Here is a 13,592-nt window from a genome sequence, read left to right as displayed (position 1 = left end):
CCTTCCTGAAACTCTGGATGTGACTTAAACTCTGGATGTCCTCCTTTTTCTAAACAACTGCAGATATCTGTGCACATCTCTGCTGTGGCTTTGGTCACATCTCCCTGCATACACAGGAAATCACTTGCTTCTTAGTTGCCCCTTTTCTTGATTATGTTTTTAGAAGGAAGCTCTGGTTTTAAATTCAATTTGATATCCCAAGAACCTAGCACAGTTTTAGGTAAGAACTCAGTAAAAATCACTACTACTACTTCTAATATGACTATGATTATTAGTACTGCTGCTGGTAGTACTAGAGTACTAGTACTATTCCTGTTTTTGCTGCTTCTGCCATATCCAGTGTAGCTGGTGAGCTAATGTGGACCCCACTCATGCACAGGGGATATGCATGCACATTTCCACACTGTGGTACCTTTTCAGCCACCCTCTCGAGATGGTCACGGCAGAGGGAAGATGTGAGGTGTTCTGGATGAAAAGAAAAGTTTAAGAGTTTATGATAGAAAAGCCACTCATATTGCAAATAGTGGTATGGTCACTGTGAATTTGCTATACCTCTTGGATTTTAAAATATTTCTATATATGTGGCACTTTCTATTTTCTATGGGGTATTTGGTGTCCCTCACTAAAGGTATGACTGCCCTAGCATGGTGATGCTGTAGGAGGAGATGGAAATTTGATTCCACATCATCTAATACATATTTTATCAGTGATTAAGGAAACATTTGCTAAACTAATGAACTTAAACAAGTCTCTGAGTCTCAGCGTCTGTTTCACTGTCCATAAATTCAGAATAATGTAACCTGTCTTTTTAGGGCTATTTGGAGAATGCAAAGAGGAAACAAATATGAAAGCAATTTGCAAGCTGCCAGGTACTAGGCAACATAAGTTGTTATTATATGGCTGTGATAATTTTTTCTTCTGAACCTCCTGTAGCACTTTGCACTGAATGGCAAGGTCAGCTTGGTTGGAGGCCAGAGCCATGGTCTGGTTGAACATAAGCACCTGACATGAGGTCCAAAGACCTGGGAACAAAGCCCTGCCCCGCCGTTTCACTAGCTATGTGACCTGAGATAAATTACTTGAGAAAAGAATCTTAAAGTCATCCAGCTCATGGGTTACCGAGAGAATTAAGTAGAAAAATATCTGTGAAGGCACCTGGTATACAGTAGGCAGTTGGCCAGTGTTTACACAGCATTTTTTTTTTAGGACAGAGAAAGATACAGATGAATCAAAATGCTTCTGAGCAGGTAGCCTGCAAAGAGGAGAAAGCCTGAACTCCACAGACCTGGCTTCCTGCTCTGCCCCATGTGGCCTGAGAAAGTCCTGGAACCACTCTAAGCCTGTTTCCTCAGATGAGAATTGGGAATAATAATGATAATAATAATAATAATAATGACTATTCCCTTAATTATCTCTTAGGTTTGCTCTAAGGACTAAAAAATATGAGATATCACCAGACATGAGATAGGAACTAAAACTTTAGTCTATTCTCCCGCAAAGTAGCGTCGTGCTCATGATAATTCTCATTTTTAAAGACAGTCTTAAGCCACGTCCAGTGTTTTCTGTTGACTCAATATGTGCCTAGGATGCACTTTTGACAAAATGTATGCAGTCCAGTATAAAAGTTTACCTTAGCTGGTCATGGTGGTACATATCTGTAGTCCCGACTATTCGGGAGGCTGAGGTGGGGGGATCACTTGAGCACAGGAGTTTGAGGTTGCAGTGACTGCACTCCAGCCTGGGCAACAGAGTGAGACCCTGTTTCAAAAAACAAAGACAACAGCAACAACAACAAACAAGAAAGGCAACCTTCGCCATCTCTTGAAGCCATCTTTTGAATGGCAAAACACCAATAAAAATGAATGAAGGTGGAGAAAAAGAGGAAAGAGAGAGGCAGCTGATGAGAAACGGAGGGATGGCATAGGAGCAAGAAGGGACACTCGTTCCAGCAACTTTGATAAGAGGCAAGCTTTCCTCCTGAGCTCTTCTCCCGTTGTCCACCTTGAGCCCTTCTCTCCTGTCCTCCTTTCCTTTAAAACCTTCGTGAAGGCAAAGTCAACCAAGATCTCAGAGGGTGCAAAGGGAGGCACAGTGTGGCGGGAAGAGCACCATCCCCGTGGGCTGAGGAGGCCTGCCCACACCACGGGGCCTCTGCAGCTGCAGCCTTACTGACTAGGTTGATTCAAGGCAACAATGAGGCTGGGACGGTGTAACAATAAGGAGAACACCTGCCACATATTGAACTTTCTGCATTGAACCTATTGAACACCTAACATGTATTGAACACTTACCGTATATTGAACTGTGTGCTCTGCTGCTATGTTCTCAGTGAACTCTCAATGAGAGTCTCATAGGGCGGTTCTGCAGCACAGTCTTTTTGCCCAGTCATGGTGTTAGTAAGCTGCAGAGGCAGGACTTGAAATCAGGTCTGCCACTCCACCATCCCCTTTCAGCTCCTAGCTTCTGTACCGTGGGTGGCTAAAGATGTCTGAGCAAGCATTTCTGTGTGAGGTCACCATTCAGAAGTGGTTTATGTCAGCAACTTATTTGCTTCATCTTCCTAGAGGCAGAGGTGGTGAATAAGCTCTTTTACTCATGAGTAAGTGGAATTTGTTTCTGACAGACTGTTAATTGGAGGGTCATATAAAGATTGCCCCATAGAACAAACATGGCTTAGACTTGAGGGGCTAGCTGGGAAGTAGCCTGCAAGCCAGTCCAGAAGGGTGAGGTTACCCCAGTGATGCTGGCACTTCAGACACTGAGGGAGCTGGGAGAAACTTCCACCAGAGTCATGGTGCTCAAGGTGTCAGACACTTCTGAGAGGCTAGACGAGGTGAGAACCAAAAAGGCCCATGAGGTTTAACAATGAGAAGGTAGGTTGCTCTCCAGTGTCTGAAATCACATCATTCATTTTATTCTATTTGTACTCAAAAGATTTCTAAGGGGTTGTTCTCTATCTTGTCACCAGTTTTGGGGAGTACACCCTCTTTAGGGTCGCTCTGTGTATTCCCTTTCCATACAGCTCACAGAAAGTGTCTTTTCACTGAACTTAACCACCTGATTGTTAATGAGGATAGAGATACACCTCTGCTGTAGCTGAAGAGCTCAACAGTCTCCAAAGTTAGCTATCCAAGTCTTTCCTGGACCTGGATGTTTGAATCAATCAGTACATCTGCGACTGTGATGATTATTTATGCCTTTTGACATAGCTCACCTGAATCTGAGAGCTGATGTGTTTTTCTTAAACTTTTTTTTTTTAACTGTGAAATATTCTAGTCACGCATGTTGCTGGCTGGAAGAGTGAATTAATAGTAGTCTAATCACCCTGGAGATGCTATGCTTCTGTGAGCTGGCACTGAGGTAAGGCAGCGCATCTCTGTGAGAATGACAAGTGAATGAATCTGCTCCTCATTTAACCTGCTGTTCTTTTCTCTCTCTCTGTTTTCTCTCCTAGGAAACAAATGGAAGACTGCTGCGACCCTGCCCATCTCTTTGCAATGACTAAGATGAATTCCCCCATGGGGAAGAGCATGTGGTACGATGGGGAGTTTTTATACTCATTCACCATTGACAATTCAACTTATTCTCTCTTCCCTCAGGTTAGTATAGAGTTTGTTGCATTTCAATATAGTTTCTTAAATTTCTTGCTGTCATAGAAAAGGGATAATTGAGTTTGCCTAACTCATCAGATTGACTTTTTGTTTTCTTCTCTCTTAAATGTTTTTCTTTATAGTTGTCATCCTTGTGTGTGTGAATAAATCACATAGTGTTTTGATGCAAGGGTGGACATAGGATATTACAGAGTTACAGTTTTCCTAGCTTTTCTAATTTGAGTCATGTGAGACTGAAGGAAGCAAAAAGTGAATGGTCAGGAACTTGTGGAATTCTAGTGTTCTGAGGTTGGCTGTGGCATGACCGTGAGGATTTGTGTGATACTGGAATGTTTTCTTAGGACTGATGTTGCTCAAGGAGTGGGGACCATATGGTTAGAAGGTTGCTTCTTAGAGCTCCTGAATGTTAACCCTGTGGTTAGATTACTGCTGTGAAATGGAGGAGTGGTGAATTTGAAGAGGGATAACCCAACCTGACCACTTTCGAAGTGGTCTAAATCAAGCTTTGCTTACTTAATATCTCTTCTTGGTTTTCTGAGCATTGAAATAAAATGTTTTTCTAACATACATGTAGGCAGCAAGCGGGGAGAAAAGGGAAATTTTATTTTAGGGAACCCTAGTTGTGGGGAGGGGAAATCTTAGGTAAAATTGCGATCAGGGAAAAATTCAGAAATGAATTGTGGCCTCCCCAAGACTTCTAGCCACCCTTGGTTTGCTCAGATGATTGTTCAGAAAGATAATTTATGAGCCTTGGAAAGTGGGACGGAACCTTTCATATATCTCTGTTAATAGCCCATGAGACTTTAAAGGAGGAATCCTACAAAGTTGTGACACAGGTTCTGTCAGATCCGAAGTCATACTCTACATAACAGCCATGCTGACTCGTTCATCCTTAGATGTTTCAGTCTAGTTTAATGGTTTTAAAATGTAGTGATAAGATTTTTCTTTTAATTTTTGAAATAGGAAATAGAAGCTTTAGTTTATTGCCAGCATCTACATGTTTTCTCTGTATTTCTCTCTCTCTTCTTCATCTGCCCTTGGGAGGCTTCCAAGTGTCAAAGGAAATAACTAAGAGTCATAATATATGGAACTGACTTTTGTCTCTCTCTCACTAACTGAATTCCTTGGATAATTACCTAAGTTGTCTGAGATTCAGCTGTCTTGTCTCTGTGATGGCTAGAGCACACTTGTCCTATTTACTTTACAGAGTTGTGGAAAAGATCAACTTAAATAATGCATGTATATGTCCATTTTTTTTTTTTTGACAGTCTCACTCTGTTGCCCAAGCTTGAGTGCAGTAGCATAATCTCGGCTCACTGCAACCTCCACATCCCAGGTTCAAGCAATTCTGCCTCAGTCTACTCAGTAGCTGGGATTACAGGCATGCGCCACCACACCCAGCAAAGTTTTGTATATTTAGTAGAGACCACGTTTCACCATGCTGGCCAGGCTGGTCTTGAACTCCTGACCTCAAGTGATCTGCCCACCTTGGCCTCCCAAAGTGCTGGGATTACAGGAATGAGCCACCGCACCCCACTGTAATGCATATAAATGTACTTTATAAACTACAAAGCATTATATGTTTGGTATTAATGTGCTGATTCATACTTAGTATCTTGAGGTTGAAGCATGAAGAATATAATTGTATTGGTGAGAGTTTAGGCAAGGTACAGACATCTCTGTAGATATTTTCAGCAGAAAGATGTTTCATACAGGGAATTTGATGTTTAGAAAAATCACTGGAAGAATGGAGAAATGGGAGCCAAATGGTGGCTCCTAGAATTACTGAGTTCAAGAACCTACTACTGTAATTGTGGTCCAGGGGCTGGGAAGCCGCGACTTCCGTTGCTGTTAGCGTAGCCACAGCTGCTTCCTTTAGAAACAGGAAAGATGGGTTCAAATTCTCCTCCCCTTTTCAACTCTTCCTCAAATGTTTCTAATGAAGAAATAATTTGCATACAGAACAGTAGTTGCAAAGAAGTCCAGGTAAGGCAGTTTTTAACTATCACGCTTCAGCAGGAAGCTGGAAAGAGAGTGGAACAGGGTTGAGCAAGCCAATCCACAGGACCTTCTATGTATGAAAACTGCTACCAACTAGCTGTGGCATGAGGAAGAGATAAGGAAGGAATCTCCTTTAACAGCTTATCACATAGAAATGTTTTAAATGAAATCCAAAGTAGCCTTTTTGCGGACGAGGACTTTTAGTTACACCAACTGACTTCTAACTTTGTATTAGAAAATGGATTTAAAGGGATGATTAAAGATATATAAACTAGCTTCCTATCATATCTGTCGGTTGCAGCAATAGGGTTGTAAGAAGTATTTACTTTTTAAAGTGTGTGCAGATGAATTCTGTGCCTCTTTGTGCCAGTTGTAAGACCAAGGAAACATCCTCGAATAATAAAGGAAGAATGCTTTCTTCTTGGGAATCAGAAGTCATCACATCATTGTGTATGGACACAGCCATTGCAAAAGGCAGAACCAATTCAATAAGTAGGTTTTAAAAAACATTGCATATGTATTTTCCTGCTAAGAATCTGAAATAACTAATTGATTCGTAGAAATCTTGGTAAACCAGTTTGCATCACTGAAAAAAATGGTGTTATCCCTTTGCTCTCATTCATTATTATATCTTAGCAAAATGTTTCTAGTTTATCAGCCAACAAGGTTGTCCGTTAATTGGTATGCTTTATGCACGCTCCCAGCGGGAAGAAAATAGAGTGTGTGCAGATGAGGTAGAAATACAGGTGAGTAGGCCAGGCTCAATGTTTTCAGCATGAACAAAGCATCACTCCTTTCCCTGAGTTTCAGTGAAATAATGCTAAGTCACTCATTTCCAACCTCAGTTCTACATGTGTACCTTTACACTTGCGCCTTAAATGCTCAGTATATGTTAGCCATCATTATCAATGTTATTCGTTTGCCTACTTTTAACTAATGTTTTTTTTTTGTCGTTGGTACCAATGCAGTGTAAGAAGGGAGATGCTCTGGTACATTAGAGAATATCAACAGGTCCTGTAAGGGCTGGGGCGGTATATCCTCACGAGGTAACTATTGAAATGTCTGTACATTGAGATGCCACATCAAACACCTTTTAGGTAGTTAGTTCCTTGTTATTTGGACCTTCCACAACTTCCTGTAACTTTATTTTCAAATGTATTCAATTCTGCCGCATAATGCTGTGCACGTAACTTCATACCTACATGTGACAGGGTTTAAAAGTCCTTATCTGCTATCTCAGTACCCTCTTGTGAGCTCTTGAGAACAAGAGGGTTTTCGCTTTTGTGCCCACTGCAATGCTTCCCACTCAGTGTAAATATTCATTTCCAACCACTCATGTCTGTCAAGGGGTTTCCCCGGCCGTGTCTCACTTGGGCTAGACTCCTGCAGTGCCCTTGCTTCAACTATAGGAAACCAAGCAGGACATTCAGAGGTAGCTGTTTCCAAAGGGCTCTATACATGTATTTTGGTGAACTATTTGTTGAATATTCTTAGGCACGAAGGGCTGAATTTTTAACCTTCCCACAGGATTTTTAAAACATGTGACATATATGTGCGTGTTTGTATTTGGGGAGGAAAGTGTGGTGGTATCAGCAGTCCCACTTTGAGAATAGCTGCTCCCAATCCCCTGGGTTGGGACCAGCTCTTTCCTGCTTAGCCAGGAACTGTCCCTTTTAAGCCTGCATGGTCCAGTGTTTGCAGGAATTATAGAATAAACTCTCCTTTGGCTTAAGATATATTGCCCAGGAAGAACACAAATTTCCATGGGAATGAGTGAGGGAGTAGCAGGAATGTTAGAAGTCACAACTGTGTCACGCTGATATAATCTGAAAAATATTTCCTTTTGGTGTTATAAAAACATGGTTAGCTCTGCATTCTCTTACATTGTGATATAAATTACAAATGACTATTCATTTCTCCTCAGCATGTTCACCCAAGGCCATATGTAAAGCATCAATAAACATCACTAATGCTCCCCACACAGAACTCATTTCCAGCTTCCTAGGTCGGCCGTAGGCTCCTGTCATGTTCCACTGAGCCTGGACTGCAGTGTCATTGGCCTGTGGGAAACCCAGCAGGACATTTTGAAGTGGTTTGTCAAAATAGCCTTGTTAAAATGAAAATACACACTTTTTTTTTCCTTCACGGTAATGTGCTTAATAGAATTCTCTGCGCTCCTAGATATCCCTGAGTCTCACAGGAATTTTTTTTCTTTTAATAAAATTTGGATCATACTATATAGTCTACAGAATTTGGTAGGTTTTTTCCACTTATTCACATTTTTGTAATCATTTCCCCTGTTACATATCTTTTTAACTGGAAGGAACTAAGGGGACTAATGTCTGGTGGACATCGATCTTTGCTGGACTTTTGTTAGTTTCTGTTGGGAGGCTTGCATGTGACTGCTTTATAACAGAAACGTGATGGGGGCAGAACCAAATAGGTGCTTATTCATCTCAAGCAATAAGGAATTAGAGGGTGCGTAGTTCAGGCTCAGTGGTGGCTACATAGCCCCATCAAGCTCCCTGACCTCTGTCTTCCTACTCAAACCTCCTTAGCTGACAGCCAAGGAACTTTGCAGTTTTGGTTCAGGATCCCAGCAAAAAAGAGTAAACAGAAGAGGAAATTTGGACAGACTCCTGCTCGTGTCATTAATCAGGACTGAGTCACATGGGTGTGTCTAATTTCAAGGAAGCCTGGGAAGTCCTGTGTTCCAGCTTCAGGCAAATGCTTTGCGTTTGTCAACTATATGGGCTGCCTCAGTTTCTTCATGTTTTCTCACTCGTCTCTTACGGCAACCCCGTGTGGCTGTTATTATTGTTTCCATTTCATGGATGAAGCTAAGACTGAGAGGGGTTAAATATCTTGTTCAGGGTCCTGGAGCTAGTAGGTGGAAGGGCTGGGATGTGAAACCTGGCCTGTCTGATTTCAAAGGTTTCAGTGTTTACTCTCCGGTTTATTTCCTTAGAAGACATGGATTCTAGTGGATTAGTTCATTCTTGTTACTCAGTCAACCTGAAACCATTTTAAGGTTTTTCACTTCTCTTATAAAAATACCCTTATAAGAAATGGAGAAGTTTCATTTTAAAAAATTAATTTTAATTTTATTTTATTTTGAGACAGGGTCTTGCTCTGTTTGATAAACTAAAAGTGCAGTGGCATGATCATGGCTCCCTGCAAGCCTCGACCCGGGCTCAAATGATCTTCCCACCTCTGCCTCCCAAGTACCTGGGATTATAGGTGTGTGCCATCACACCCGGCTAATTTTTGTCTTTTTTTTTTTTTTTCTGTAGAGACAAGGTTTTGTTATGTTGACCAGGCTGGTCTAGGACCGCTGGGGTCAAGTAATCCACCCACCTTGGCCTCCCAAAATGCTGGGATTGCAGGTGTGAACCACCACACCTGGCCAAGAAATTTATTTTGCAGCTTTTTGGGAGAAAAAAATAACAGTGTAAATATACAGAATATGGAATCCTATTCAAGACCCTAGTTTTCATACAATACTCTAGTCTGTTTTTGGCTTTGAGCTCCCTAGTGGTCCGTGTTGAAAGGAGAAATAAGAGCATTTTCATTATTTTGATTTTTATAAAGGGGAAACCTTGCATTCCTTCTTTATTATAGGAATCTAGAACATGGCTCCATTACTGTTGAATAATTAAGGTAATTCGCCCTGCCATTCTTGGCCTAATGCTAATACTAGAGTACTATGTAGGGTATGCAGTCTAAAAATCTAGATTCTAAGCCTGGCCTTTCTGTGATGATGTTTATGATCCCAGACAAGTCATGGAACCATTCTCAGCATGAATTTCATAATTTGCACATTGGGGCAAATAATACTTGGTCTTTATATTTCAGTATTATTACTCTGAGTAACAAAGTTAAAACGAGATAATGGGTTTAAAAGTGCTTTGTAATGAATGCACTGTAAAAAGATATGATGATATTATTACTGTTATTTTCTCTCAAAGTGTTTATGGACTTTAGCATTGCCTTGGCATTTGGGTAATGCCAGGAACCCATGGAGCAAAACAAAAACTAAAACACCACTATAAAAGGGGTCAAATCGATTTTCCAGGACAGTGAAAAGAAATAAAGATGTTAGGAAAATATAAAGTAGTAATGGAGAATGCTAAGTCCTTGTGTCATTGTATTTGGATAATACAGTAAAGTAAAAGTGCAAGGTGAAATAAATTATTAACTTCCAGTGAATTAAGATTGTGATCTGAACAATGAATTGATATCCACTGTTCTTCAAATTTCTCTGTAACTGAGAAGAGGAGAATGGAGCATCACTGGACATCCAAATATCTGTTTTCTTCATAGGAAAAGGAGAACAATTGATTAGAAGTGAGGTAGTGCAATGTAGTTGCTTAAAAGAATAGCTGGCGGGAACGATAAGATGTCTTGTTTTTCAAATTTAGAAATAATTAAAAATTAAGACTTTTCTTTAATGAAAATTTGCAGGTCGTCTGTGGTTGAGAACAAAATGAAAAACAAAGGAATGCTCTATTTTGCCACGGCATAGATCTTCTAAATTACTTGATGGTGTGTAAAATTTCATACAAAGACTGATTATGGCTCAGGATTCTAGCTTCCTGAAAATAATTGAAAAGACTTCATGCCACCAATTACCACTGAGTCACCTCTCATCCAGTAGGCCTGTCGGGAATGATGGCTTTTCTTAGGAGGTGTTACTATTCCACAGAACGTTTTCTTCTTAGGTTTGGTGACGTGCAGGGTGTTTCCCTGCAGAGAAAGCTGGTATACCTTTATTTTTTTTCTTTGATTAGTTTCTTTTATTTTTCCTTTGATTAGTTTCTTAATCTTGGTCCCTCTTACAAAGGTCCAAGTGTAAAAAGGAATTTGCATCCTATTTTGATTTAGTTTTGAGCATTTGTTTGAATACTAGGAAGCCTTTGTTTCATTTCTATGAATATGTTCATTTGTACTTTTAAACTCTATTAGGAGTAGCTTAAATGTCAGTTAATATTTGATTGACTGAAAGAGAGGCATCATTTCAACCCTGAATTTTCTCTGGCTTAATTAATTTGGTCAAATAATCAAGAGGTATGAATAGGTACAGAGAATGTTTTCTGAGTGTCTATGTTCAAATCAATTCACTATCTTCCTTCTAATTCACTGTCTTCCTTCCATTGGTGGTCAAAAATTCTTAGATCACAAGTGAGATAGCACAACATATTTGTAATCACTCATAGCCTGACTAGCTATACCCTGTTCTTTTCAGGGTTCAGAACTTCTAAGTAGATTGAAGAGACCAATCCTAAAGCTAACTTGCCCAACACAATGGGGAAAGGGGTTGGGTAGAGATAGGATGGGGAGTGGACATAGCTTTGGGGCCTAAAAGGAAGTCCACTCAGTAGCCAGAAAGGGGTATTGCAGTTCTTACCATGGGATACTGTTGGCAATAACCAGAAGACAATAAGGAGTAACATGATGTGTTGCTAGTATGTAGGATGCAGAGATGAAAGTGGGAGTGGATGGGACTATACCCAGAGACCTGGTTAAAACAATTGACTTCAAATTACCAGTCGCTAGGCTGGAGATTTTGGCAACTGGTAGCCTCCAAGGGTACTGGTCAGAAGAAGGCAGAGTCTCGGCCTTCTAGAGGCTTGGGAACTGATCATTTATCACAGCAGGAACACAAGTGAACAAGGTGAGGGTCCCAGCATTGGGGCCAAAATTAGGGACTGTTTTTGTAAGCAAGGCTGAAGCACAGTTGCTGGAACTTGGTATGAGCTGGGAGGCAGGGATCTGGAAGGGCAGCCTGGGGTTATGTTTTGACATTAAGTCATAAACTGAATCACTAGAGCCATACCTCAAAGCCAGGGCCAGAACACAAGTGTAACTTGATAGTGATGCCCATAGCTTCAGATGACCATCTCCAATAATTCCCCTAAAGGCCAAGATTTACCCACACTGCCCAGGGCTCAGTCTGAATCCGTAGTGGGCCCAGCTGTAGGTTCAGGGTGTATATAGAGGTTGAGAAGTAGGCTAGATAAATGAGTAGAATTTTTCAGACAAAAACGTTAGGTTCTTACTGTCTCCGATGTCTAACTCTGTGGAGGCTGACAGTACAGAGAGAGCAAAAACTAAGTGTAAGGAGGGGATTTGGGAAAATTGTTAGGTAAGTAAATTATATTAACAGCTTGTCAGAAAAATAGTAAAGTGAATAAGTGTGGTGAGAAAATTTAGAGTGGGGGGTATGGGTCAAGATCTGCTGATTATAAAGAAACAAAAGTGCTTTTTGAGGGTAAGACAATATTTTATACTCTGAAAATTATTATGCATAGAATTTTTTTCTTGATGTTTTATTTTTCCTGTCTGTTCAGACTCAGAGATTTCAGAATGGTAACTCTTTGCTAAGAAAAAGAAAATAAGTGCTGAGAGAAACGCAATTATAAATTAAATTAATTTGATAATCACTTCACCTGGGGTGGTCTGTAGTTAATGAAGCACTGGCTAACAGCCCCATATACAATATGTATCATCTGATTATTTTGCTTAAATTTTTCTGTTTCTAGAGTTCAGTCCACTCTGATTTTATATACATCTTGAGTCTAATATACTATTTCGAGGATAGTGTATTCACAAAGTATGGTTAGTTCCAGAGCCATGATTTATAAATTTCCTAATTGTCTTTTCTTGACCTCCTTTGACTATAACACCCAAGGTCAGTAAGGACTGAAGTTGCTACAGTTAGTACATACTTCCAGATGCCTGACATGGAGATTGTTTGAAGATATTTTAAAATCCAAAGTCCAGTAATATTTATGGACTCAAAAAAATACAGTATTTCTATATGAACTATAAAATGTAGTGTAAATCAAAAATCCACAAAATAAAATCAAGGTTAGAATTAAATTTAAAGCAAGGGTTTGATGCATCGAAAATTACCTTTCACATTGATTGGACTTGTCACCTAAGTAAATATGCCCTGCTGCCAGCACAACTACGCCTTCCTGAAATTTTGATGATTCTATGTAAGTAAAGTAAGTGTTCAACCACTTATTCGTGAAGTACTTATTGAGCAACTGCTACTGTGTTGCAGGGACTGTGCTAGTTCCTGGGGGAAGAATAGTGAGTAAAAACAGATCCGGTCCTACACCTGTTGGATACTGTCCTCAGTGTCCCAAAGCTTCCTTACCTTTCACATGCTCACAGTTCTGTCCCTCTCTCCTGCTTCTTTTCATCTATTCCTGATCTCAGGTAGTGACATTATCATCTACTCAGTCACTTGAACTGGACACCAGGATCTTATGTTTGAATTTCACTATCCAAATCCAAGTTTATTTCTTAAATATCTTCTGAATCAATCCCCTCTTTTCTTACCTCACTGCCACCGGGTTAGGTCAAGGTTTATCATCTGTTATTTAGACTAACTCAAGAACTTTCAAAACAGTTTCACAGCCGGGCGCAGTGGCTCATGCCTGTAATCCCAGCACTTTGGGAGACTGAGGCAGGTAGATCATTTGAAGTCAGGAGTTTGAGGCCAGCCTGGCCGACATGGTGAAACCCCATCCCTACTAAAAATACAAAAATTAGCCGGGCATGATGGTGGGCACCTGTAATTCCTGCTATTCAGGAGGCTGAGACAGAACTGCTTGAACCCAGGAGACAGAGGTTGCAGTGAGCTGAAATCACACTACTGCACTCCAGCCTGGGCAACAGAGTAAGACTCCGTCTCAAAAAAAAAAAAAAGTTTCACTATTATGAATTTGCCTTCCTGTGACATCCTTCACCCTCTGCCAATTTTGTTGTTATAAAATGTAAATTGGTGTGTGTGATGTCTCTTAAGTTACTCTTCATTACTTGCCATGCAAATGAGCAAGTCGCCAAATGGCCCACTCACCAGGTCGGCTGGAGCAGCATTCACGGAGGAAAGTCATGAAGGACAAGGAGCAGCTAGCAGATATGCTGTTGTGTTTTATTATCAAAAATAAGGAAATTCTACCCTCTAGG

The 13,592-nt window shown here is 40.5% G+C and overlaps 1 protein-coding gene across 1 annotated transcript in view; it reads left to right on the top strand.

Annotated features, from left to right (window-relative positions):
- The window catches only part of ST8SIA1 (ST8 alpha-N-acetyl-neuraminide alpha-2,8-sialyltransferase 1), a 147,108-nt gene that overhangs the window by 48,433 nt on the left and 85,083 nt on the right, over positions 1 to 13,592 (top strand). Inside the window, exon 2 of the mRNA XM_012457132.3 lies at positions 3,455 to 3,599. Coding sequence (XP_012312555.1) covers positions 3,455 to 3,599 — 145 coding nt within the window. The remainder of the gene's footprint in view (positions 1 to 3,454; positions 3,600 to 13,592) is intronic.

Source organism: Aotus nancymaae, unplaced genomic scaffold, assembly GCF_030222135.1.
Source record: "Aotus nancymaae isolate 86718 unplaced genomic scaffold, 86718_ANA_hifiasm-v0.15.2.pri h1tg000016l, whole genome shotgun sequence".
NCBI classification, from domain to species: domain Eukaryota; kingdom Metazoa; phylum Chordata; class Mammalia; order Primates; family Aotidae; genus Aotus; species Aotus nancymaae.
The sequence above is the reverse complement of the archived record's forward strand: the minus strand, read 5'-3'. Positions and strand labels throughout refer to the sequence as shown.